Genomic DNA, 25,352 nt, shown 5'->3' with positions numbered 1-25,352 from the left:
ATCCTCCGATCCGACTTCGACGTCCAAATATGTCGACCTCGAAAGATGGCGAGCCATCTGCGGCACCTCTAGCAGTACCAATGTCCTCGTCGCCCGGCTCATTTAGAGGACGATTGTCGAGTAGTCCGGTTCCAAGAGCAACCTCGACAGCTCGATTAGCCTCTCCAGTACCTTCACATAGTCCTGTAGGCACGCCTCGAGTCCCGCAGATACCCACACCCAACCAAACAGGATCTACGGCTTTACCATCTGGAAGTTTAACCCCTCTTGCTGGTACAGCACCCCACTCTTTGATACCGGGACCTGGAGTTTCTGCTCTTGCTGCTGCTCTGTCCCACTCATTCGGTCATTCACCACCAACCTTTGGCACACCTCCTCTGCGGCCGTTGTCTCCAGTGGCTGCTGGTCATCAAATACAATCTTCCAACCCCCAAAGCAATTATGGGTCATTTGATAGAGCGAGGTCAATACAGGGCGCTCCTGGTTGGGCCGGGCCAAGCACCTTCGAAGATCCCGAGATTGTAAAGAGGCATTTGGTACAAGGTCCAGAGACTATGTCTCAGGCAGGTGATGGACCGACCGATGGGATATTTGGAATGTCCATGCGTGGTGGTTCACCGGCGGGTAGATCACCAGCAGGCAAGGGTAGACAAGCTATTGAAGACGTTGCTCCAGGCCTTGACGACGATGAGTTTTCCAGCTTAAGACTACAAGGTGGAGACATCACACGACCTATATACAAATGGACCGAGGAAGCAGAAGCCAGGGCTCAAGGCCGAGGGCGAGCACAGAGAAGCCAAAGTTTCCACTTGTCACGGCCACAACCCGAGAACGATATCCTCGACATAGGCTCAATAAAGGTTCCGGGTGGATTTCGCCGTAACTTCCTTCGGCGCGCTGCAGGAAGTCCAACACCAAACGATGGCGTAGTGGAGGAAGGCTACGGCCGAACCCAGCCAAAATTGCTCACAAACAACTTTATTGAGTTTTTAACCATATACGGACATTTTGCTGGTGAAGAGTTGGAAGAAGACGATGAAGTCTTAGAACCAGATGAATATTTCTCATCCGATGCGTATGATGGCGGAGAAGAAGCTAGCGACGAAGACAGAGAACCCATGGAAGATAGTGCACTACTCACGCCTGGTCGCCGGAAACGAAAGCGCAAGGATCGCCATGTCAAAGGCACCAATGGAACTACAGGAGCTGCGTTGTTGTTACTGAAGTCATTCGTCGGTACTGGAGTCTTGTTCTTACCAAAGGCATATCTCAACGGTGGTATGATGTTCAGTAATCTCGTTCTGCTCTTCGTCGCGGCTTTGAGTTATTACTGTTTCGTACTGCTGGTAAACACCCGAATAAAGTATGATGGGTCCTTTGGAGATCTTGGAGGTATCCTCTATGGTAACTGGATGCGAAATATCATCTTGTTCTCAATCGTTATCAGTCAGATTGGATTTGTTGCCGCATACATTGTCTTCACCTCGGAGAACTTGCAAGCCTTCATACTTGCGGTGACTGATTGCAAGACTCATATCGATGTCCCGTACTTGATTCTCATGCAGATGTTAATCTTCTTGCCATTCTCACTGATGAGAGATATCAGCAAGCTTGGCTTCACCGCTTTGGTAGCAGATGCCTTCATTCTTATCGGACTGCTCTATCTATACTATTACGACATCCTCACTCTTGTCCGACAGGGGGGCGTTTCGGACATCATCAATTTTAACTCGGACGATTGGACTCTGTTCATTGGGACCGCCATCTTTACATTCGAGGGTATCGGATTGATCATTCCAATACAAGAGTCCATGAAAGAGCCTAAGAAGTTCCCTACTGTAATGGCGGGTGTTATGGTAATCATTACTGTCGTCTTCATCTCTATGGGAGCATTGTCATACGCAGCATATGGCTCCGCAACCGAGACTGTTGTCATTCTGAACCTGCCACAAGACGATAAGCTTGTCAACGGCATCCAGTTTTTGTACTCCCTTGCAATTCTGCTTTCAACACCGTTACAATTCTTTCCGGCAATCAGGATCACTGAGAACGAACTTTTCACACGCAGTGGCAAGTACAACCCATACATTAAATGGCAGAAGAACATCTTCCGTTTCTTCGTCGTCATCATTTGTACTGCAATTGCTTGGTTTGGTGCAAATGATCTCGATAAATTTGTTGCATTGATTGGTAGCTTTGCCTGTATTCCTCTGGTCTACATCTATCCAGTAAGTCTTCCTTACTACATGCTCAAACCGCCTGCTAACACATAATAGCCAATGCTTCATTTCCAAGGCGTTGCCAAAAGCCGCTTCCGCAAGGCTTGTGATGTCCTGCTTTGTGTATTCGGTCTTGTTGTCATGATTTATACCACTGGACAGACGATCGCGAGTTGGGGCACCAATACTGGAAAGCCAGCCTTGAGTTATTGCGACAAGAGAGGCAAAGGGGTGTAGTCGGAGGAACGAGGCCTATCGTCATGCAGCCAACACTACATCAAGTTTCTAGGATAATGGTTTAAATGTCGGGCTGGAGAAGGGGGTGGAAGTCAATCTCGAATGTCCCAGCTCTGACTGGTGGAACGACAGGGCGGAGGGTGAGATGAATGTCCCACAAGCGGTGAGACATCCAATCAATGATCAAATGTTCGGTGTGGAAAGGAAACAGTGCACATATCTCCTTTTTTTGTTAGACACTGCATAGCGTTGCGATGACCGTTTCATTACGTTTGTGTTTTTCTTTGCAAAGTGAGTCTGTACGTTTATCTAGATGAATATTTCTTGTATGTTGCATGGCTTGCGATCGGGCATTAGCAGTGGCAGAGGAGGCAGAAAGCTCGAGAATGGTTAGACGAGAGCTTGAGATGGATGGATGGAGGATTGCGATATAGTATGATATGTATGGATCAACTCAATTGTAATTCTTGGGTCACCTGGAATTGAATGCGTCTCCTTGATGTGAAGTAAAAATCTTGATCGAGAATGAGGAGTGACAATTGCACGTGAGATTTCATAATCATGGAAGTTTTGTTGCACGTCGCAAGGAAATGAGTTTTTGGATGGTTTTGCGATTTGGACGGTTTTGGGTTTTGGATGGTTTTCGGTTGTTGGACCGTTGTTGGACCGTTAAACTCCGGTGGACGGTTGAGGGTAGGGTGTGCATGGCATACCTGTACGGAACAACAACAGAAACAAAATTTCAGGGCACCTCGACGGATCATTTTCTTTCAAGAGCAATATGTGCAGAGTGGTTGTAAGAAGTACTTGGTGACAGGTTGTTAATGAAACCAATTACTGTTGTTTTGTTTATCCTGTCTCTAAAGACTCGATGGCATTCGGATAATATTATGCCACACATGGCAGCCAAGATTCCATCTATCCTCTAATTCTAATCACACCAGCCATGCATACGGATCATCAAGCATTGAAGATCTAAACGCCTCAACGCCACTTCCCGCCTGCTCTTGAAAATGCCCAATCGCTTACACGGCTCCTGAATCATCATCTCCATCACAGACATTATCTAATTACATTGTCTCCGTCTTTTCAACCACCGTTTCTCATCTAATCTTGAACCGTCTATAGTCCGAGACCCAAAGCGAAGCTTCCGAAGATAGCGACGGTCAAGGCGAAGAAAGCCGAGTATTGGGCGTCGGGGATGGCCGCGGCGCCGACAATACTGGATGTTGCAGCTACAGAACCGGAGTTTGTTGGGGCGGGCTTGGTACTGTGGCTGTTGTTAGTTTTGGCTGTTTAGCTTGGCCTGGAAGATTCGAGAGGTCGAGTCGAGATGAGATGGAAATATATGAAGGGCAGGAATTATGAGAAAGGGAAGAACATACTATGTACCGTTGGCTGTAGGTGAGGGTACAGCGGAGGCAGTTGTGAGTCCTACAGATGCTGTTGTTGCTACAGCGGATGTGACGAACATGGCAAGGAACAAGAAGGGGAGGACAGCGAGGGTGAAGCTTGAAGCCGCTGATCGTGCCATTGCTCCTGATTTTTAGTGTTGGGAAGTGTGATGGAGATAGCGAGCAGGGATTGAACAACTGGTATGTGAGACGGAAGATTCAAAAAGATTCAGTAATTTAATTGAGGATGAGAAAAGATGAATGTAGCGACCGTATGAGAATATATAGGAGATACACAAGCTACAATGCAGATGAGAGGTTGGAAGTTGTCTTAGATATCAAAAAAGCATAGGAAAAACTGTGTACATATATGAAAACAGTGTGGCGGGGCCTGCTGCAGGAATGTGAGAACTAGAAACAGTTGACGACAGCAACGAGGCGATGGAAAAGATTTTATGTGGCTGAACAATTACGTCTCCATAGTGAAACATCTGGAATGTAAGCCGCAAGGCAACCTCAATGGAGGTTGAGGAATCGCGAGTTTCTATTCTTGGGAAGGTGGCGGTGGAGAGGAGTACGTCAGGAAGTGAGGCTGAAGTGAGGCTGAAGTGAGCAAGCACGTGAAGTTGACAGGGATAATACCAGCAAGGTGTGGCTGCAATTTCGACAAATCATCGGACGAAAGAGGGGTTTTCGTGTAAATTGACAAACGCGACTTCGCGTCAACTTCCACTACTGTTTTCACGTCCAACATAATCCCGAAAATATTGGAAAGAAACACTCCGACACAGATCATGGCTGTTCCGAAGTTGGAAGGCAGCCTCCTTCGAGGGCCGTCGTAAGTATCCCTACGAGAGTTCATGAATCAAATTAACGTTAAGCAGCGACCAAAAATATGCATCGATCGAACGCCAAACATCTTCGTACAAACCTCTCGACACCTACGCGTTAGAGAAGGAAAAGCATTATCAGCAGCAATTTGGTGATATGTACTTCTTGCGACTCACAAAATTGAAGCCTGCCGTTGAACGAATTGCTGAAGAAGCTTGGGAAGATTTTCGAATTGGCAACGAGATGGTGGAGAAGGTTGAACGGGTGCTGGATGTTAGACAAGGGAAGCTATGCTGGGTTGCAGGCACTATCTATATGGAAATGCCTTTGAAGCCCAATATTCTGGACGACATCTCAAAAGATGTAGGTCAAGGGCCATACCCGCAAGATAGGAGATGCTAATTGAGAAAAGCACTGGATTTCAGCCCCTCCAGCTCGACAGAAATACCTATCCGCTACTGGAGAAGATCTAGTTATGTTAGAGGATGAGTCGGGACGTCTAAGATTAGTTGGTGCACCTCTGGCAAGTGAGATGCTTGTCACTGGTTGTATTATTGCTGTGATGGGAACGGAAAACGCCAATGGAGACTTTGAGGTTGTAGATATCAAGGTCCCTGATCTACCACCTCAAGCTGAGCGCTGGCACACTTCGGAGCCAGTAGGTGATGGTATATCAAGAAAGAAGTTGAAGCTGGATGAAGACGAAGATGAAGATATGGACAAGCCAGTCTCAAATAGCAAGAAAATCGCTATTGTCTCTGGGCTCGGCTTTTCTGGTACAGACTCGGGACATTCGTTGGAAATCAATCTTCTCACAGAGTATCTCCTAGGGGAGGCCCTGGATCCGGCCAATCAAGAAAGTGCTTCCCAGATCAGCAGATTGATTATTGCTGGCAATTCAATCGCCCTAGATCATGATGCAGTCGCCACAGACACGATTGGAAATACACGGAAAGCTCACAAGAAGTACGGCTATGACAGCAGTGCTTATAATCCGGCCCCAACAAAACATTTCGACGACTTCCTAGCAACTTTGCTGCCGACGATGCCTGTCACACTCATTCCAGGTTACACTGATCCTGCAAATGTCAGTCTTCCACAACAACCGATCCATCCAGCTATGTTTCCACAAGCTCGAGCTTTCAGTCGCGGCCCACCAAAGGATGGCGAGGAAACTCAGCCAGGCTGGTTTGATACTGTCACAAATCCGTGGGATAGTGAAATTGAGGGCTGGAAAGTCCTTGGTACAGGTGGTCAGAACGTGGATGATGTCTTCAAGTATGTCGAAAGCGAGGATAGGTTGGGAATGATGGAGGCTATGTGCAGATGGAGATGTTGTGCGCCAACAGCTCCAGATACTTTATGTAAGTTGCACATGACTGTAGCGACTGAGAGTCTCTAACCATAAATAGGGAGCTATCCATTCCAAGACGACGATCCCTTCGTACTCAATACCTGCCCACATCTATTCTTCGTTGGATCACAGCCGAAATTCGACACAGCAGAAATTGAAGGTCCTGCAGGCCAGACGATACGATTGATTGCGGTGCCTCAATTCTCAGAGACGGGTGAAATTGTTATTGTGGATTCCGAGACATTAGAGACCTCGTTGGTTCGGATATCAGTAGCATGAATTGACGATCGGAGTACAAACATTTGATGTTGGTCAAGAGTAGATATCCCAGTTCTTGTTGGCGTTGAATAAAGTCACTGGCAGTCATGGATTTTAAAGTGAGTACTTGTGCTGTTTTACCGAGTGTAGACGTGTAGGCTCATCCCATATGCCATGATTGAGCAAGCAAACGTATACGAAAAATGAAGCGATGAGACATGTCACGGACGGGAAAGCACTTGATGTGGACAGTCGTGGTCAAATATCCAATTGTAGGTGTATTCAATTTCCTAAAAACGAAAACCTGCCACAACTCATTCAAGCATTTATTGGATCGCTTTGACTGAACAAAATGCGGATTCTGCTCCTGATAGATGACTCAAAAACTAGAGCCAGCTACTCTGTTGCTGTTGACTGATCCGACTTGCGCTAAATATAACTGATCTGCATTTTATGATCCTTTGCTTTCTGGCTTTCAAGAACGCCACGGCGAATGCCAAACACGATTAAAGTCCGTCCTCGTCCAAAATATGTGCGCGTACTTGAAGATTTTCACTGGCAGACCAGGTAGTGCACTTCGTCATGCATCTACGAGTATTTGGCGAGACTTGTCTGAGATCGGAAACCCAACTCGGAAGTTCCTACTCCGTAGACCCTTCTCTATACTGCACCGGCAGTACTGTATCTCATGTTTTCTAACTCGGTCTCGCCTTCTTCGTCTACGTCGAAAAGTTCCTCGTCTGCATTGTCTGATTCTGGGTTTGAAGATTTAGTGTCCCTGATTCCTGGCAATTCTTTCATGTTGGCGACCTGCTTGAAGTTCTTCCGAAATCCAGGAAACTCTCTTTCGTAGTCAAGGTAGTAGTTGACGGGATATTGATTCTTGACGCACAGTTTTCCCGCTTCAATACAGGCGCCATTAAAGCTTTCGAGACTGAGCTTGACGCGATCTTTCTTGTCAACCTTAAAGATCTTTGCCTCAATTTGAGACACTAAATCATGAAGTACGTTAAGATACACACAATATCTCTCGGGTTCAGGCGGACAGCCCAAAACGAAATCCAAGTCTTTAGGTGGAGTTAAACCACGGTCTTCTGTGAGGAACCACGTGCACATGTCCATCACAATGCATTGTATGTTCGAAATATACCTTGTAAGGAGATCCACTTCCTTTGTACCTCTCAGAAGTATATTGGCGGCCAAGATGACGTATAAAGTCCATACTGGCATCCGTATTTCCATCGTTAGACCAGATCGCCATATATCTTGGTGGGGAAGACCAAGTTCGTATGCCAGGTACTTCAAAGCTATGCCACCTGTATCTACCATCCAGAAGCCGCCGGTCGTAGACATATCTTCCAAGAGTCCTCTCGATCATATGCATGTTCTTACAATGAAGTTCCCAGACGTTGTCGCGCATTGAGGATATTGTTTTTGCGGACCGCAAAACTTCTTTCGACACAAAGACACAACCTGTCTCTTTTCCTCAACCGAGTAAGCCATTGGTAGAGACATGCTCCCCCGAAGAAATGGCCACAGGACGAGACCACAACACAATGACTTGTCGTCCAGCCAATGTTTTTCTCGTAGTTCACGAGTGGTTCCTTACAGATGACACAGTCTCTCAAGTCCACGTCGAGTTCCTTGACATCGACTGTTCCAACGGCAACCTGTCCGCAACGTAGAAATTATGTCTCTTTCTCAGTGATGATCGTTCGGAGAATCTTTGAGACGGATTGTAGTGTTGGACTGTTTTTGTAGGGCCCTTTGTTGAGGGACTTGATTTATGCTTCGTTTCGACGCCGAATTTGACTGCTGAGCCTCTCATGTTCGATTATTCCCTTCCTTGTATTGCATCGCAATGTTATATCCTCGGAAGAATTCTCCATATTGGAGCTATGGTTTGCCCATAAATGCTGTTCTTGACTGTTTAAATGAAACGGATTTTACTTTGACAAAGATGTTTTTTCTTTTTGCGTGGGAGAATATTGTGCGTGAGCAGGGAGACAAACTGAAATTTATATGTTCTTATGATAGATCATAGCGGGCCGTTTTTGATATCGACCGAACTAAGTCTTCCTATTTGGACTGTCCAGCTCCCAAATTTCGAAGCGGCAGATCACATGATGCACCCCCTTATGGTAAGCGAGAATGAAAAGAAGTCGTCCTTCGATAACAACTTTCTTCGGGAGACTTTGACAGGTAGATGGAAACATACTTGGGTTACAATAAGTCTTACTGACACACAGTATCCGAAATCTCTCTGATTATTATTTCAGTCATCTCATCTGCAGACTCCACGGAATTGGCAGACGAGAATGTCGTCGCCTGGCGAAGAGTTCAATAACAGAGATGCACAAGAACAGATTCACAGAGCAATATCATCTGGACCAACCATCGATCACATAAGCAACGAGCTGGCTCACCAAGATAGAGATCAGTATTGTCAGAATTGCATTTCAAAGCTTGAATGAGAGCTCTATGGCTTCTCTGGACAATGATGAAAGGAGATCTGAAAACATTGAAGTTGAAATGCAAAGTAAAATCTGCGCGAACGACTTGGGAAAAGAAAATAATGCTGCCTTGTTCGGCTGTTCAAAATGACAAACCCCTTTCACCTCAGACATTCGAATGCGTCTGCTAATCCGAGGATATCCACCACAGTTTCGAGAAATTCAATCGTCGATCGAAATAGGTTCCTTCTCTCCACCTTTTACTTCCGACGCCCGTGGCTGGGCACCGTTGTAGGAGGTGTAGCCCGGTTCGCAACTTTTTCATCGATCAACGGCGTACACACCCCCTCCAGAGCAGCCAACTGATCATCCTCATAAATTTGTTCCAACCTCATCTTCAGAGTCATCAACTCACCCTCGACCGATTGGACATTTAACTTCCTCATCCTGACAGTCTCTTCATTCGCCAAAGGACCTTCCTCCAACAGACCCGCTTGGACATAGGAAGTGTTGACCTCCATACCAAATCTGTTCGTACCGCTTTTTGTGACAATGATCTTCAAGACTTGAGGAGCAAGCCTACGAATAGCAGTCATCAAAGGACCGTGATACCAGAGGAAGTCCGCGAAGGTGATCGGAGTATTCTCATCACCTAGAGCTGTAGTCGACATGCCAACGCGCTTAGGGCTCACGACCAGAGTCAGGGATTTGATGACAGCTTTGGCTGAGACGAGGGTCATGAGACCTTTGGCGGTCTTCTCGTGCCAATCCATGTTCCAACAATCTGGAGAGCAATTTATGATGAGATTGCGGAAGTTGGCGTGATGGCTAGGAGCGATGGTGGTAGGAACTTCGAAGCGGCGGAATTGACCAGTGGTTACTCGCAGGAGGGCTTGGAAGGTGTTGTTTCTGTATAAGAAAGCCGATGCTTCAGTGGCGAATTGCTTGCAGACTAGTATGATGCTGTGATCGACGAAAGGATTTCGCTCAACGATCTCCCAGTCGTGCTTTACTATGATTGGCTTTGGATAGATGAGGAGGTAGCTATAGATGACTTCCCGGGGTTCTAAGGCGATGCGGAGAATGGGAGAACGTTCGGGGCTGTTGGGTATATTTGCCATGCGGACGGGTTGCATATTCTGCATGTCTGCCATCATGCTCATCCATCTGTCTTCGGTGGCCTGGAAAGCACTCGGGGCAGCCCGCATTCTAGACTTCTTGCCGACAACAGCTTTGAAAACCACTGGCTCGGAAATGCCCCATGTGTTTCTGCTCTCTCCGATCAGACTCTTGGCCAGGTTGGCGATGTGCTCCTCATTGATATCTTCATGGTTTGAGGACATTGTCAGCTTGAATCTCTTCTTCTCTCTTTGGCCTTGGGAGGTGATGTTTTGGTCCCATATTGGAACGGGCTCTGGGGACGGTGCTGGTACTCGTTTTCGTTTGGTTGATTTGGATGGTGGGGCTACTTTCTTCTTCGAGGCGGCCTTGGGTGGTGCCTTTGGTGCCTTTGGTGTTTTTGGTGCTGCTTTTGACTTGCGGGGTGTCGCCGCAGCTTTTGCTTTCTTCGGAGGCATGTTTTAATATTGATGTTCTTCGTAGAAGAGAATCAATGCTGATAGTGTTAGCTGAATGGATTTGTCGTAATGAAAAAGAGACGACTAATATCGACTTGCTTTGATAGTGATGTTCTGGACGAGCTTACAGCAAGTGTGGGTGAAGGTGGAGCTAGCAAGTGTATGAATGAGATGAGGAATGTGAAGTAGATTGGTTGACGTATGTTGATAATGCTGAATGATTCAATATTTGAAGAAGTGATAGAGTTGCTGTATGGATAGCGTGCTTGTAAGCATGTATTCATGTGGTATCAATGTGACGAAGGTTTCAGGAGGCGCAGGTAACAATTCGTATGCCCAAAGCTGATAGTATATGCTGTATGAAAGGGTGGTGAGGTGGGTTGGAAGAGAGAACAGGTTCCTGGTGTTGATATGGCGCAAGGCTGAGCTAGTACCATCTTGACCATCAACTCGCTAAGCGTCGTATAGATTTAAATAATCATTTTTTTGTCATACCAACATCTAGATGAAGGCGGCCACCAGGCTCGGTGGTTCAGGACAAACCTAGTTTGGCAGCGGGAAAGGGCGTCGAGAATAACCCAGGCTTGGGTTTGATAGGGAGCAACCGCTACACGACTGCGCTTGCTCCTGAAGTTTTTGCTTAATCTAAGAATTTTTTTCGTTCTTCAGCTTGCTCGTCAAACTATTTTGTTTCATTTTTTTTTATATTGCGTTTCCTCAACTAGCTTAATTGAAAGCTCAGCGATAGCTCACGAAGGGAAAACACAATTGACACCGACTGATGCGTTGGCCCATCTGGGGTATTCTTTTGAAGATCATTATCGTCGTATCTCATATTCAATTTGATACACTGTTTCCATTGTCGACCAAGCTACGCTTCTTTCCTTAGTCAGAGGTGAGACCAGCGAACAAGAAGGAGTGATAGATCGCGAAGTCTCTCAAAGTCTTCTCAACGCTACATTTGAATAGTCTTGGAGAGTTGTGACTACAATCTTTCTGTAATACTCTGAAATGAGATTCCTGAGCAAGAGACGCGTAGATTGGAGCAAGATATCAGACTCGCAGTAGTGCGAAGTCCAATCTCTGCATAAAGGAGTGAATGTGATAGAGCAAGACATCAGTCATTAGGACGTCTGTTTCAGAGCAAAGATACTTCTTCAGAATTAGAGACTTGAGCCTCATTCTGTAGCAATTTTTGGGACGGTTCTTCTGAGATGTGAGAGTCCCGCGTTATCACCATCAACTTGAGACAGCAACATGTTAGCATAAACTTCCGCTTCAGTGAAATCGACATTCAGTCTTACAGTGAGATGATACAGGACTGGTTCTGACACAATGACTGAAGTTGTTTCGAGCATCGAGGAATCGAGGTTGACGTTGAAATTAGACGATCACGTGAAAGGCCCACTTCCTCTTGATTCGGGTCTTTCATGTCGAAGCAAACTTCTCCATCTACTCGAACGCAACAATGCTCGTTAATAAATACATAGGTAAGCACATCATAAACTGGATCTGAGCGTCTTCACCGCCTGATCTTCTCGTCGCGCTGAATATCTTAATGCATCTTTTGTTGAATTCCATTTTTCTGATTTTGCTACCCGCTCAAGTTGCTTCTCTGTGAGACGATGGAACATCATGTATACAAGTCCGTTGCTCCAGATTTAGCCTATCGTCTCCTTCAATCCCTACGCTGGTAATTACATCAAATTGACAATTTGATAGCCGTTTCGACGTCCTCGGTCCTCCTCGTACCGTACGAAGCATCTCATGTCCCAGCTTACCACGAATGGCTGAAGGATGAGGTGTGTGTATACTCAAGGACTTCTGTTCAGACCCTGACAATACAGGAAATACAAGAAACTACTGCTTCTGAGCCATTATCCCTCGAAGAAGAATATGCCATGCAAGCAAGTTGGCGTTCTGATCACGACAAATTGACTTTCATTGCCTGCATTCCTTCATCAGCAGCATCTATCAAGGCCGGCGGGTGCGACACTCCCGACCGTATGATTGGCGATGTCAACTTGTTTCTTTCTCCAGCAGATGAGGACGAGGAAGGATGTATTGGAGAGCTCGAGCTCATGATCGCGCCAAAGGATGCTCGGAGACAAGGATATGGTCGTGGTACAATTCTCACATTCCTCCAATTCATTCAACTCCATCTTGACGAAATCATGAACGAGTATAAGACGAAGTTGGGGATTGAGAAGATGAAGCTGCTGCAGCTAAAAGTCAAAATTGGCAGCAAGAACGAGAAAAGCATCAAACTGTTCGAAGGCATCGGCTTCATTAAGGTTGAAGCAAGTCCTAACTACTTCGGAGAATTCGAGTTGACTTTAGAGGGCTTTCTTAGCGAGGAAAGGACAAGAAACTTGATGGAGCGGTACAATATCCAGGATTACAAGGAAATGGAATATCAGGCATCCATAGTCTGAGATGTTGTGGTGGCCATTTCTTTGTGGTACGGATGACAGATTCTCCGAGGCAACACTCAGACAATACACGTAAGTATCCCGATTACTACCGCTCACTCAGATCTCTCTCTTGCAAGGCAGCTTTGAAGGATAGCCATATTTGCAATTCTACCTGCCTAATTTTCATCTGACATAGATAGGACAGCCTGGATTCTACAACATATCTCAGAATCTGCAGGTTCCACAAGGATGGGTAAGTCAGTGTTCTCAAACTGGCCTCCTGGCGAATGCAGACGTACAACAGCCTTCACTGCTCAAGGCAGCCCTAGATTGATGAATGAGCTTGTGGTGCTCTTGACATGCTCTTTTTACAGAGCGCATTCTCGCCCTACCATACATTGAAAGTTGTTTCGTGGCATTTGTGACACGTGATTTTAGGCAGCGTTTTAAATTCAATCTCATGGTATATCTGAAGAACTTTCTCCAGTGTACTTACAACCAACTTCAGCAGTTCTATTCCAAGATGATAGACCTCTTCAGGGGTATGACGTGGTACGAACTGATCGCTTTCTGTACGCTCGGCTACTTTCGCGAAATCCCTCGTCGGATTCGCCAAAAGTGCCATCGCGCTTTTGGGAAACATTACGACTTGCTTTGCGATAACTACGAATCTATGAGAGAGTCTCTCGAGAAGTTTAGTCGTGTTATGCCGCAATTTCCACGATTTCAAGAGCTACCTGCGGAGATCAGATGTCTGATCGTGAGTTGCAACCACCTTTTCCCGCATTCTCGCTACAATGTTCGCGCAGTCCGTCCCTGGGAAATGATCTAATTTCTTTGATCCTTGTTACCAACAGAAAAGCGTGTACTAATTTGCTGTAGTGGAACTATGCTACTCCGGAGGCACGGGTTGTTGAAATGCGCTTGAAGCAATCAAAGGGAAACAAAGTGTCATTCAGGTCCATCTGTCAGATCCCAGCAATCCTACACACCTGCCAAGAATCTCGTGCTATTGGTCTGCAAACGTATCACCTGGCATTCCGTACATCTTCGTCCCCTGCAATGACATTTGTCGACTTCGAGAGGGACATCATATACTTCGGAGCGAAAGCCATCTTCCAAAGCTACAAGCCTATCATTTCACGGAGCAAAGAGTGGTGGGATGAGGAGGGATTCTCAGACTTTGAAAATATCCGCAGAATCGGCTTGGGCTCGACATCATCTCCCTTTTACGAAGGACCGAATCTTGAAGAACTACGAGGGGTGAAAGAGATCATTATGGTGGCTCGAATGGAGTATGGTTCACACCGAAAATGGGATCTTGGACGCAATCCGAAGTTGGTGCGATTTGGTATCTTTCTTCATGATGCAAATGCTGTGGTTGCATGGAGGCGGATCATGGATCGTAGCCCAAAAGGGAGACCGATGGCCAATGCTTCACTTGAATGTTTTGTGAAGGCGCCTGGTGATAGGTGGTGGTTCAAGGGAAATGGAGTTCCGTTCTAAGTATATTAGCCCAGTGTTATACAGGAGTATGGAGAAACCCTCTTCTGCTCAATCAAGAGAGTTCTAGTCGTGCGAGTCTAGTGAAGCTTCATTATTTCTCAGAATGCTCTTCAGCTATAGTCCCCAGTGTGCACTTCCCATGCTTCTCAGCGACTCAGACCTTAAAGCAGGAGTGAAGCTTTACAATAATATAGACCAATTTTGACGCATGTCATTCTTGGAGTTCACGTCCCAGAATTTAGAGAGCAGTCATCACTTTGGGCAAAAGCTTTAGAAGGCCTGTACGGGAAAAGGACCTTGAACAATATTCTTTGCAGTTTCGATAAACTTCCATGTACGGGGACATTTACACTCACTCTCCTCACAGAAAGGTTCACAGCACTGAGAACAATAATATGCAGTGACAGGTTTGACTCCTCCACCTCCAGAAACCTTTCTTATACCCCTTCATCACGTGCTTATCGCTTATCGTATGGACCCCACCAAGGCGCCCTTCTCCTGCCAATTTCGCCTTTAGCTTCTGTCAAGTTGATCTACTGCGAAGAAGGTTCGACCAACAGATTCTTTGGTTCACTTCTGTCTGTCCTTTCAGGTTCTTAAAAGGTCACAGCTGCCGCTAAAACTCTCTTTCTTTTCTCACTCAAAATCAAGTCCCATAGACACTCTTTTCTCTTCCAAAAATGGGATCCAATACTTCTCCTCTCACTCAAACGTGGGTTGAGACACCCTGCATCCGATCGGCAGCCCTTTCGAGAGCTGCAGGCTGGTAATTTTCTTGTTGTGTCCCAGATTCACTTTTAGCTAATAAATCTCAGCAACATCTACTTGAAACTTGAAACTCTCCAACCTTCTGGATCCTTCAAGTCGCGAGGAGTAGGTCACAGTATGTTGATTCTTTTTTTATTCATTGCTCCTCTTTAGAGCGGCTTTGTAAGAAGCTTCTATACAAATCCCATTCATTTGATAGTGCAGCACATTAAATTGAACATCCAATTATCCCTCAAGTCATGGGACATTTCCGACCTTGCCCTCTGAATCAGGACTTTCCATAGCATCATTGACCAGAAAGAATGTTACTAACTCTCTATAGTGATGTCCACAGCTATCCTTCATCATGGGCCCTCAAAACCAATCCACTTCTACACCTCTTCAGGAGGGAATGCTGGTCTAGCATGCATCACAGCTGCCAATGTACTGAAACGACCTGCAACAGTCGTCGTCCCCCTGTCGACTTCTGCTCTTATGATACAAAAGCTTAAACTTTTGGGAGCAGATGTGGTTCAGATTGGAAAGCATTGGTCGGAAGCTGACACTTATTTGCGAGACGAGTTATTGGCGAAGGATGCAGATGGCATTTATGTACACCCATTTGACCATAAAGACATCTGGGAAGGACATTCGAGTATGATTGACGAGATTGAAGTGCAAATGCGGTATCAAGGTGGATATGATGCCGTTGTCTGCAGTGTTGGAGGTGGTGGTTTGTTCTGTGGGATCATGCAAGGTCTCGAACGAAATGGACACCTTGGACAGAACGAATCAAGTCGAAAATCCACGGGAGGAGTCAGAGTATTAGCTATGGAAACCATCGGCGCGGACTCTCTGAATGTAAGCGTCAAACAAGGGGAGCTTACGAGACTACCAGCCATCACGTCGATAGCCACCTCACTCGGAGCTACACAAGTCGCAGAGCAAGCCTTTCGGTGGTCTCAGAGACCGGAGGTGGTTTCTCATACTCTTACGGATGCAGAAGCAGCAATGGCCTGCGTTCAGTTCGCGGATGATGAGAGGATTATCGTCGAAACTGCTTGCGGTGCTGCTGTAGCCACAGCTTATATTGGCACCTTACATTCGGTTCTGTTCCCGGAACTCTCGAAAGAGGAATTTGCAGGAAAGACAGTGGTGCTGATTGTCTGTGGTGGCTCGAACATAACCCTCCAGATTCTGGAAAAGTACAAGGAACAGTATGGTGGAGAGAAGCCTTGAGAAGAGATGCCAGGGAATGTATCCATGAGCAAATTTCAGTCAATTGGGGACCTATGCCAGAACAATTGATTGGGTTGATGATGGACGTCTTGAGGTATTATTAAGCAGTTTCTCTAGCTGGCAAACAATACCGTGCTGAACAAACTCCTCAGCATATCTATCATATCGAGCAAAGCTTTTTGTAGCGATAGAACACAGGGACCGAATTTGATCTATGCAGTTTGCTAGAATCATTCTTTGCTGGTCCGGAGCTCGAGACTATGGGCGAGACACAATGCACGGATCATGAAGACCTGGCTTTTCCCTTAGAGACATTGAATGCATTATACTTGTATCTTTTGGCCTCATTACGAGCTATGGATATTATCTTCGAGTCCTCTGCTCTATAACGGTACCATGAGCATTGGGATATAGATATATTATTGTTTTGAAATTCATTGCACTGTAAAGAAGATGCTTTGAGACAGAAGGGAATTTTGGGTGGTTTCTCTCCTTGAAATCTTCGCACCGTAGTCCAAACTTGGGACTTTGGTTCTTATATTGTCCCATAAACTCTGGAGCAATATAGTTTTGCATCCCAATCTTAGCAGTAATCTGTGGTATCTGAAATGGCCTAGATTATCTGAGATAATATCTGCTAACGAGGCCTAGGTCGTTCTTCTCCTTTAAATCTTGATGCTATGATTCACACTTGGGGATTAGGCCACTTATATTGTCCCATTACTCTGAAACAATGTTGTCTCAACAAACAGTAGTCGAGATTGACTCGATGAAGAGCTACATGTGGGAAAACAGAATTGTGTCACGTGCCAGCTAGTCTATTTCGGGTAGCAGCGAGGCTGAAGCCTTTTGTCGCCAAAGTCAACAACCGCTTCTCGAAGATTTTCGGTCTGCGCGAACACTCGATTCAACAAGCAACTTCAAAGTTTTCTTTCGAATCTGCGCAACCTCTTCGCACAACTCAAGATCTTGCTTTTACTGTTCGCAGTACCTCATTGTTTCTTGAATTGCCGTCCAACCATCGCACTTGCTCTCTGAGCGGAATATCTACGATGGCACCTCGCACGCGCAATCAAGCGCATCAAGCCCTCCAGGATGCTTCTGCACCTGCGGAGAGCACCTCTAATATGAACGACGATGGACCTCGACGACGCACCCGCCAAGATCCTACAAAGAAAGCTTCGACTTTCGATGATCCTCTGCCTTCTGTCGAAGACGAAGAAGTTGCTACCTCCTCATTCGCGCAAGCTCAAGTTGCCGCCGATGAACCTATTACTTCCCGACTCCGGTCACGATCTCGATCTACCTCCGTCGTCCCCACTACTAGAACAACATACAATAGACGTGCATCTACGCGATCGCAGTCGCCATCCCAGAAGGCAAATGGTAGCAATAAGGGAAAGCGTGGTGTCAAGCGTGGCCGTGAAGATACTCATGATGACGATGATGAAGAAGACGGACTTTCTCAGTCAAACAATAAGAAATCTCGTGGTAATAATTATGAAGCCGATATGTCGAGCCAACCCAGTCAACAACCTACACGCGCCGGTCGGGGTGGTCGCGGTGGTGGCCGTGGTCGAGGAGCTCGGAAGCACGTAAAGCTTCCAGCAATCCAAGAAGCTAGCCCGGCACGAGCTGCGCAGCAAACCTTCGAGTCTCCGGCAGAAACAAATGATCTTACTTCTATTGTTCCAGCAATCCAAAAAGCTAGCCCCGCACAAGCTCAAGAAACCTTCGAATATCCCGCAGAGCCCAAAGGTCTCACTTCTATTCTATCTCCGCCATCAGATGTGCAGTCACTCAGACCAAATCGATTTCACCCATACAAGCGATCTCTTTCTCCCCTTAAGCACAACCAAATCCCGAATGGCTACGAATCTCTATCAGATGATGACTCGGCCCCCGCCCATAAACCCGGTGATCCAGCTTGGTGGGATAAGAAGCAAAGAATTAAGAGCTTTACGAGGTTTGTCAATGATGGCGTAGTCGATAAGGCTCTAAAGAACAAAGTCCAGGAGGTGGAGCCAGAAACTGTAAGTTTTCGTCCGAAGTCCGCATGAAATACGTTCTAACAGGTTCACAGAAACAGCGCATGCCAAGTAACAGTACTTCGGTTCAGCGCAAGAGTACGCATTCCACTTCATCAGATTATGCTATTACATTCCCTTCCACTGTGAACTCAAGATCATTGAGATTAACAGATACTCAACTTATAGAAACTCTCCGCACTGTTGCTGAGTGGGCAACAAGTGACGCGAGCAACAAGCTCCCAACTGCCGGCGAAATGGTGAGCTTTCTCGAGCAGACGAAGACTCGCAACTCAGCCAATATTGCAACACTCCCAAAGCAGAGTAATGCTGGCCAGGCCGCACAAACAAGTGAGGCTGCCGAATCTATACCACAAGACGTCAATGGCGACCAATCTCGATCTTATGCAGAAATCCCCGGAAAGACCTTCCAGGTGCCGGATGAGAGTGACTCAGAAGACGATATCATGAGTAATCACAATGAAACTGCCGCAGATGCAGAGTCGGATCATGCAAGTAGCCCCCATATTACATCCCCCCAAATCCCTACGACCCCTACGACCCCTACGCCCACACTACTTCCAAAGGCAGAGGAACCTCAAGGATGGTTGGGTTCCGCAAAGAAAGCAATCCTCAATACCACTTTCAAATTCTTTGGTCGTGGTTCTCAAAATGATTCCCAAGCCGGTTCCAGCACTGCCACTACTGCCACCTCCAAATTTACGTTTACTTCGCAACAAAAGATTCCGCAAACACCAACACCATCCATTCATGGCGGTCGTGCTCAGCGCAAGACGCCTCAGACCGAACGCCCTCGACGCATCAACAAGGCATTGATCCCCCCAGAGAGATTCGTTCCAAACACAGAGTACAGGAAGAAGAAGGCGAAGAAGCTTCCAATTGAACAGAGAGGTGTCATCTCACCAAAGCGTAGGGCAGAGCTACAGGCTATTCAGGCTGAGAAGAAGCGTCAACAACGAGAAGCTGAGGAAACAAGAGTAGAATTGGAGGAATGGCAACGGGTTGTCACCTATAAATGCCCATCTGAAACTTCGTCTGATGAAGAAGACGGAGCGAAGAAAGACGAGTCAGAAGGTTCCGATTCACAAGAATTTGATCCGGATAATTCATACGAGGTTTGGAAAGCTGCTGAGGCCAAGAAGGCCAGGGAAGCCAAGCCAAAATTTCAATGTCCCGAGGAACCTGAGAGAGACTGGAAGAATGACGACAAATGGGGTTTCACCTATCAACGTGATGGCAAACGCTACAGCCGACTTGATAATATCCCCAATCGAATCCCCGGCATGTTCAGATTGAGGAACCTGCCCCAACATCCTAAGCTTGCTCTGGACCAAGTACCTGCGCATATCCAACAGTGGATCGCGGAACATGATGCATGGGAGAGAATATACTGGGGCATTAGGAACGACGAAGTCACGCAGGTTGACATCGATAAGTATAACCAGATGATCAGAGATAACGAACTCGGACGACAGGCGGAGGAGGCGGAGGAGGCGAAGAAAGCTGCAGCCCCGCCCCCAGCACCGAGACCGGCTAATGCAGAGCTACCTGCTCAGTCCGCTCCTGCTGCAGCTATGGCCAAGGCTACAAAGTACGCACCAAAGACCCCCAGTGGTCTAAGAAATGCCGAGCGGGCTTATAGCTCGCCGGTTGACAGTGAGAACGAGGTTGTAGAGAAGTTGGAGGACACAACCGTCGATGCTGGAGAGAGGATCTTGCAACTGGTCCACAACCGAAACGAGAAGGTACCAGAGTTGCGCCTTCCCGAGTTGATGAAGAACGAGGATATTGTTGTCCCCGCCTGGTTGAAGGCGTTTGTATGATTGATTGTTTGGCACGTTGATGTAGATGGCGTTCGTATTGAATTTGCTCCACTGTTTGAGCGTTGATTGTTTGGCGGCATGTTGTTGATAGCATTTGTATGAGTTCGCTCAGCCCTATTTGAGGGTTGATTGTATGGCAGATTGATTGTATAGCAAGTTGTACGGCACCATGTTGTAGATAGTACATATCAAAAACAAGGAAACCTGTAGAAATATCCATCCTTTCCCTTTGCTGAGACTTCCTGAAGTAGCGAGTGCTGCAAATTCTACAAGTTCTTAGCCATATTCATATGCCATGAAGCGAGGGACATCCAAAAAGCTTTGAATTCATTTATCACACATTTACTTAGAGCTCTCAATCTCCCATCAAACTAGCTCCGAAGGACAACTGGACTCGAGAAAGTGAGGCATTCACTGTGGCAGAGTGCAAGACCCCGCCCATCGACGAAAGCAAGAGACTTGAAGAAGACGCTTGATAGCTACAAGAACAAAACATATTTATATCCTCCTCTCCTCATTCAAGACATCCCAATCCTCGATTCAGGACATCGACCCTCTCGTTCATGTGAACTCTCAAACATTTTGTTGCACACCATACGGTTGGGTGAAGCAGCAGCCTCAATCATAAAACCACTTATTGTACAGCAACTAATAATCAGAACCAGAGTGCATTTGAGCAGAAGATTTATTGGCATGCCAATAATCGATTCCCGCGTTTGTCTTGCCTCTTTGTATCTTTGTTGGTGGAGTTCTCTGCGTTGAACGTTAAGGGGTGGCTGCTAAATGATATATTGGAAGAAAGAGGGGGTAAAATCACAAGTGAACTCCGTGACTATGACGGGGCTGTGGTTATGTACAATTTTACGTATCAATTCTGCATGTTAAAGTACTTGTGCGCAATCTTGTCATATTACTTCCTAAGAGAGGAATCTTGCATCCACAAATGGCAGGCTCCACCAGATGGACCCTCCTCATCTCTTTGCAGCAATCTACGGACGCTCAGCAGGTCTTGGGATTTCGATGTCTGTTTCTATAGAATAGAAAGGCCAGTCGACTTGCCCTTGACCACATTATTTGTTGAACATAAGAGAACCCAAGTCTATCAAGGAAAAAAAGGCGCGGGCAACAACGGCGCTCATAGATAGGCCCTCACTTCGTCCACTCAGTATGCCTTAAATATTCGACACGAGAAGCTAAGCAAGAGCAGGATGGGAAGGGTGGAAGTGTCCTACCGGGTACTAGCATTGATGGGAAGATAAAGCAGAGATTGGATGCCCATGGTCTGAACACAGGAGTATCGTGGAAGAATCCTTTTCAATTCGCTTTTCTCTGCTCTCCCTTCATACACAGGAGCCTCCATTCGACAGACATCTTCATAACTTCTCAGTCTGAATGCGATAGAGATGAGGAACGTCACTCGAGGCCAGCACTCTCAGCCCTAGCAAAGGACCAGTTCTTGTTGCTCTCGAGATGTCCTATCTGCACTACTGCAGTCCGGTAGAAAGTCCAGGTCCGAGTTCAAGTTTCAGCGAACCCAAGTCTTAGGTAAAAGTGGTAAGGGCGAATCGGATACACTAGTCGTAGCTTGAAGTCGGTACCAGAATTGAAGAAAGGGAAGTGGAGACTTCCTTTAAGGCTGGCACAGGATCTTTCTTGAATGATATCTGTCCACAATGTTAGCACTTTTTCCAGTTTCCCACAAATCTTGCATGTATGAGCGTCGATTTGGCCACAGCGAAGAAAGCAGTGATTCTCAAATCGAATCTGAAAGACCAGGACTTGAAGTAATGTTTTTTGTTTCTTTCTATTCTAACATTCCAGCCCGTGTAGGAGCCATGCCACCCGATTTCGCTCAAGACGCCCGTATTCTATACACATGCTGTAGAAAGGTCCCATTCCATGCCTCTCTATTAACACAGATTTCCATTTTCTCTCGAGCAAGCAAACACAAAGGAGAATGGAAGAGAAGTTTCTTTTCGTAGTAAACAGCAAGAGAAAGGTCAAATTATGTACTTGAAAAACATCATGCGCTGTAGGACGATGAGTGAGCAAGACGAGGTGTGCTGTACCGAAAGCCATGCAAATGCCTCCCTCCGTACCATGCTACGCCCAGTAATTTATGTTCCCATCCAATCCCTATCAGCCGCCTGGCCTGGATTACAAAGCTTGTATTATTTCTCCAATCCCCTCGTTGTCTATCGCAGATGTGAAATTGTGGTACAAGAATGTCGTTCAGGAGGTGCCTAAATAGGTCTTGCTAGCATCGATCAGACTCTTTGTATCGTAGTCGGGAGCGTATGTTGGCGCAAGTTGGTTGAAGAGGAACATGATTGAGCCAATGAAGAAGGTGAAGATAAGGAGCTTGCGAAGGACTGGCTTGTTGGCTCCGAACTCGGCCCATCTGCGACTCATTTCTGCAATGAATGGCTTCAACTCCTTCTGTCCAAGCTTGTAGTAGATCATGCCCATAAGAGCAATGCTGTACCCGAATGCTTGGAGACCAGAGATCTTGGTTCCCCAGATGAGCATAGAAGCTGCGACGAGGAGAACATCCTTCAGGACACCGCAGAGCGTAAGGACGAGACCGGAGGTTTTTCCAATCTGATTTGATTAGCGACTTCATGGGGACAGCAATTTGAGGAAGCTTACGAGGAAAACAACGGAAACATTCAAGAGGAACGCGCAGCATGCGTTGGCGAAGAAAGTCCAGAGACCGACGGCATAGACCTCAGTCATGGTAACCTTTGGCACCTCCCACAATACCGCAACAGTCAAGTTCATGACAGCACAGACCGGAGCAAAGTAGTATAGAGAGACCAATGGGTCCATCTTGAACTCCGAGCCATGGAGAAGTGTTTGGACCAAGCAGATTCTGATGGCCTCAAAGATGATTCCTCCAACTTGGTATAAGAATCCAGTAAGGACGAAGTCGAGTTCACCATATGATGCCAAGGCAACACCAACAACGATCATGGAGACGTTGCCAAGCTTCTTAAGATCGACGGGCTCGATTTGAAGGATCCAACCTGCGATAAGGACTGCGACTGGAGTGAAAGCCTACATACGTCAGTTGATGAATTGGTTGCAAAGACTATGTGAATTTACCTTGATCATTTGGATGAACGAGACACTCAAGTAGAGGTATGTAAGATTACCGCAGATCAAGCTCAAGGAGAAGAACAACCCAATTGGTACGATAGCTCGCAAATATACTCGACCCGTCATCTTCACTGTCTTTCTGCCATCGAGGAGGGTGGTGGTTCGGGCCATGATTTGTGTCATGATGGTTGCGAAAACCAAATGCCATGATGTGAGAAGGATGGGGTAGTCTTCAAGATGTCAGCAAAATTCTGAATTGTGGGCAGAGTTTGATATTCGTACGGAAGTTCAAGGTGGACAGAATCCATTTGTTGAAGAGAATGACGCTTGAAGAGAGCGAAATCCAGACACTGTCCCACACGTCAGTAGGTGGCCGTATACCGGCGGCGCAGTCAAAAGTACTGACATTACATAGACAGCAGGATTGATGCCATTTCCCTTGGGCTCCTGCTTCTTCTCGAGGTTGGGATTGACAGTTGGTAGGATTGGGGAGTCTGCGGCTCTGGCATTCTCGCCCGAGAGGCGGACCTTCTCTTCACTCATTGTCGCGGATAGTGGTGCAAAGGTGTTACTATTCTTAGTGACGTCGAGTCGCGGTCGCAATGAAGGAACGCGTGTTGAATTGGGTAGTCAGGTAACGAGCGACAGGTTTGCACTGAGGGCTGGGCTGGGTGCAGGTGTTGAATATCGACAACCTCTTGAAGAGACAAACGACGAGTACCTGTGTGTGGTTGTTGAAAGAAAGATCCCTTAAGGGATGAGCGGCGATAACTACAATTTTAGACCTAACGATAAGCGGTTAGCGCAAAGGAGAAAGAAAAGGAGAGCCGGACCCTCACTAGGACGAACATCTCTTACGACCAAATTTAGTTCAGAAGCAGTGTGTTTTAGTGCTTCCATAAAACTATACTTTGAGTCTCTTCAATCCTTATCTCTTTTGTTCTCAATTTGTGTACAGTGTTCTTTCCTTCGATTCGCTTGACATTCAACAACTCCCCCTTTCCTTCACGATTGCAGATCGGATCTTCATTTCCTCCTAGAAAGTGCTACAACAACGGTGGTTCGGACGGCCACAGAGGGACCGCCTACGAGTCTTGATAACTCAAGCAGATTTTATCATTCGTCAAGCCGACCCGTGCAACTCCCGGCAGCGGTGTCCTTGGAAATGCTTCTTTTCGACCCATTGGTGATTTGGGACGGTGCAGATCCGTTTCAGGTTCACTCTATAATTAAGTTGAGTTTAGCTTATGGAGACTTGAAGTTTGGCAGATGGAGTCGGTGACGATCTGACTTCTTACGCAGCGGCCCACTTCACTGCCACCAGCTGCCGGGTCCCAAAGATTCGTATTACACTAAGCTCTAGTCTTGTATGAACCAACTTTTCTTTATTTTCAGTCAAGAAGGAAGGGCAAAAAGCACATGCTCACCTCAAGTTATATGCAGCATGCTTTTCAACAATTAGAATTGATCACAGAAGCAGAAGCTCGTACAAGCGAAGTGGACACAGTCCAAGCACCTGTGATAATGACGGGTCTTGATAGCAGGAAATGATGATCCCGGATTAGGAGGCAATCCTTGCTGACAATCATTACCACGAACAAATTCGAACTCGCGAGGTAATAATCTACTCATGCCAAAGGCCGAAGCATCTGAGGAGGAAGGACAAACAAACTTGGTGTTGGAGATACACGGCATGTGCAGTATCCCGTTGAAACATGGTAGGTTGCATGGAGATACAAACAGGTTCGAGCTACAAATCACGAGTAGATGAGGCTCTTGAGGATCCAAAGCATTATGTCTGTAAATTAGGACAAGTTTTCTCAAGATGCAACGGGAGATGGCATCAGAAATTGCATCGTATAGATATATCGAACGGCCCACCATCTCCGTGCTGGATGCACAACCGTTGAAGGCTTGAATTTGATACGAGTCGTCCAAGGATGCCTGCTCAGCCCTGCCCTGCCGTCTTTTCGATTGCAAGCAAAGTTCTGGCTAAACAGAGGGGTCAAACGAACGTCAGCGTTACGAACTCCACGAATTTTGCCTTGCATGCTCCATCGTCCTCGTACATATGGTAGGTGGTGATGCTTCAAGATGCTGGTACATACTGTACTATGCTCTGATATGAGTGGTCATGAAACTTTCACAGCCTC

The 25,352-nt window shown here is 46.5% G+C and overlaps 10 protein-coding genes across 10 annotated transcripts; 6 read left to right on the top strand and 4 right to left on the bottom strand.

The window, feature by feature from the left end:
* Positions 1 to 29: 29 nt before the first annotated feature.
* On the top strand, positions 30 to 2,456 carry LY89DRAFT_587980 (uncharacterized protein; the record flags this gene model as incomplete). The annotated part of the gene is made up of 2 exons (XM_018209455.1): positions 30 to 2,228; positions 2,277 to 2,456. The coding sequence occupies 2 exons, from the start codon at positions 30 to 32 to the stop codon at positions 2,454 to 2,456; spliced, it is 2,379 nt and encodes a 792-aa protein (XP_018069881.1).
* A 1,122-nt stretch (positions 2,457 to 3,578) lies between these two features.
* LY89DRAFT_783655 (uncharacterized protein) lies at positions 3,579 to 4,378 on the bottom strand (the record flags this gene model as incomplete). Its single annotated transcript, XM_018222707.1, has 2 exons — positions 3,842 to 4,378; positions 3,579 to 3,726 (listed from the first exon to the last, which is right to left on the bottom strand). The coding sequence occupies exons 1-2, from the start codon at positions 3,988 to 3,990 to the stop codon at positions 3,579 to 3,581; spliced, it is 297 nt and encodes a 98-aa protein (XP_018069880.1). The 5' UTR covers positions 3,991 to 4,378.
* Positions 4,379 to 4,576: 198 nt separating this feature from the next.
* LY89DRAFT_619491 (DNA polymerase-like protein subunit delta-2) lies at positions 4,577 to 6,600 on the top strand. The gene is made up of 4 exons (XM_018210880.1): positions 4,577 to 4,688; positions 4,735 to 5,044; positions 5,094 to 6,045; positions 6,094 to 6,600. Exons 1-4 carry the CDS (start codon positions 4,645 to 4,647, stop codon positions 6,312 to 6,314), a joined length of 1,527 nt encoding a protein of 508 aa, XP_018069879.1. The 5' UTR covers positions 4,577 to 4,644; the 3' UTR covers positions 6,315 to 6,600.
* Positions 6,601 to 6,953: 353 nt separating this feature from the next.
* On the bottom strand, positions 6,954 to 7,646 carry LY89DRAFT_735624 (uncharacterized protein; the record flags this gene model as incomplete). Its single annotated transcript, XM_018220036.1, has 1 exon — positions 6,954 to 7,646. The coding sequence occupies one exon, from the start codon at positions 7,644 to 7,646 to the stop codon at positions 6,954 to 6,956; it is 693 nt and encodes a 230-aa protein (XP_018069878.1).
* Positions 7,647 to 8,744: 1,098 nt separating this feature from the next.
* LY89DRAFT_686256 (uncharacterized protein) lies at positions 8,745 to 9,919 on the bottom strand. Its single transcript, XM_018215243.1, has one exon. The coding sequence runs from the start codon at positions 9,898 to 9,900 to the stop codon at positions 9,007 to 9,009; it is 894 nt and encodes a 297-aa protein (XP_018069877.1). The 5' UTR covers positions 9,901 to 9,919; the 3' UTR covers positions 8,745 to 9,006.
* Positions 9,920 to 11,791: 1,872 nt separating this feature from the next.
* LY89DRAFT_735622 (N-acetyltransferase) lies at positions 11,792 to 12,758 on the top strand (the record flags this gene model as incomplete). The annotated part of the gene is made up of 3 exons (XM_018220035.1): positions 11,792 to 11,813; positions 12,046 to 12,125; positions 12,171 to 12,758. The coding sequence occupies 3 exons, from the start codon at positions 11,792 to 11,794 to the stop codon at positions 12,756 to 12,758; spliced, it is 690 nt and encodes a 229-aa protein (XP_018069876.1).
* A 502-nt stretch (positions 12,759 to 13,260) lies between these two features.
* Positions 13,261 to 14,243, top strand: LY89DRAFT_735621 (uncharacterized protein; the record flags this gene model as incomplete). Its single annotated transcript, XM_018220034.1, has 2 exons — positions 13,261 to 13,497; positions 13,620 to 14,243. The coding sequence occupies 2 exons, from the start codon at positions 13,261 to 13,263 to the stop codon at positions 14,241 to 14,243; spliced, it is 861 nt and encodes a 286-aa protein (XP_018069875.1).
* A 526-nt stretch (positions 14,244 to 14,769) lies between these two features.
* Positions 14,770 to 16,584, top strand: LY89DRAFT_619485 (tryptophan synthase beta subunit-like PLP-dependent enzyme). Its single transcript, XM_018210879.1, has 3 exons — positions 14,770 to 15,009; positions 15,059 to 15,126; positions 15,334 to 16,584. The coding sequence occupies exons 1-3, from the start codon at positions 14,924 to 14,926 to the stop codon at positions 16,227 to 16,229; spliced, it is 1,050 nt and encodes a 349-aa protein (XP_018069874.1). The 5' UTR covers positions 14,770 to 14,923; the 3' UTR covers positions 16,230 to 16,584.
* A 545-nt stretch (positions 16,585 to 17,129) lies between these two features.
* Positions 17,130 to 20,308, top strand: LY89DRAFT_783649 (uncharacterized protein). Its single transcript, XM_018222706.1, has 3 exons — positions 17,130 to 18,262; positions 18,313 to 18,355; positions 18,446 to 20,308. Exons 1-3 carry the CDS (start codon positions 17,282 to 17,284, stop codon positions 20,098 to 20,100), a joined length of 2,679 nt encoding a protein of 892 aa, XP_018069873.1. The 5' UTR covers positions 17,130 to 17,281; the 3' UTR covers positions 20,101 to 20,308.
* A 1,564-nt stretch (positions 20,309 to 21,872) lies between these two features.
* Positions 21,873 to 24,053, bottom strand: LY89DRAFT_783648 (triose-phosphate transporter). The gene is made up of 6 exons (XM_018222705.1): positions 24,039 to 24,053; positions 23,606 to 23,984; positions 23,482 to 23,549; positions 23,206 to 23,429; positions 22,750 to 23,157; positions 21,873 to 22,701 (listed from the first exon to the last, which is right to left on the bottom strand). Exons 2-6 carry the CDS (start codon positions 23,740 to 23,742, stop codon positions 22,333 to 22,335), a joined length of 1,206 nt encoding a protein of 401 aa, XP_018069872.1. The 5' UTR covers positions 23,743 to 23,984; positions 24,039 to 24,053; the 3' UTR covers positions 21,873 to 22,332.
* Positions 24,054 to 25,352: the final 1,299 nt, after the last annotated feature.

The sequence above is a fragment of the Mollisia scopiformis genome, assembly GCF_001500285.1.
Source record: "Mollisia scopiformis unplaced genomic scaffold LY89scaffold_15, whole genome shotgun sequence".
Classification (NCBI taxonomy): domain Eukaryota; kingdom Fungi; phylum Ascomycota; class Leotiomycetes; order Helotiales; family Mollisiaceae; genus Mollisia; species Mollisia scopiformis.
This window is presented reverse-complemented; position numbering and strand designations above follow the sequence as displayed.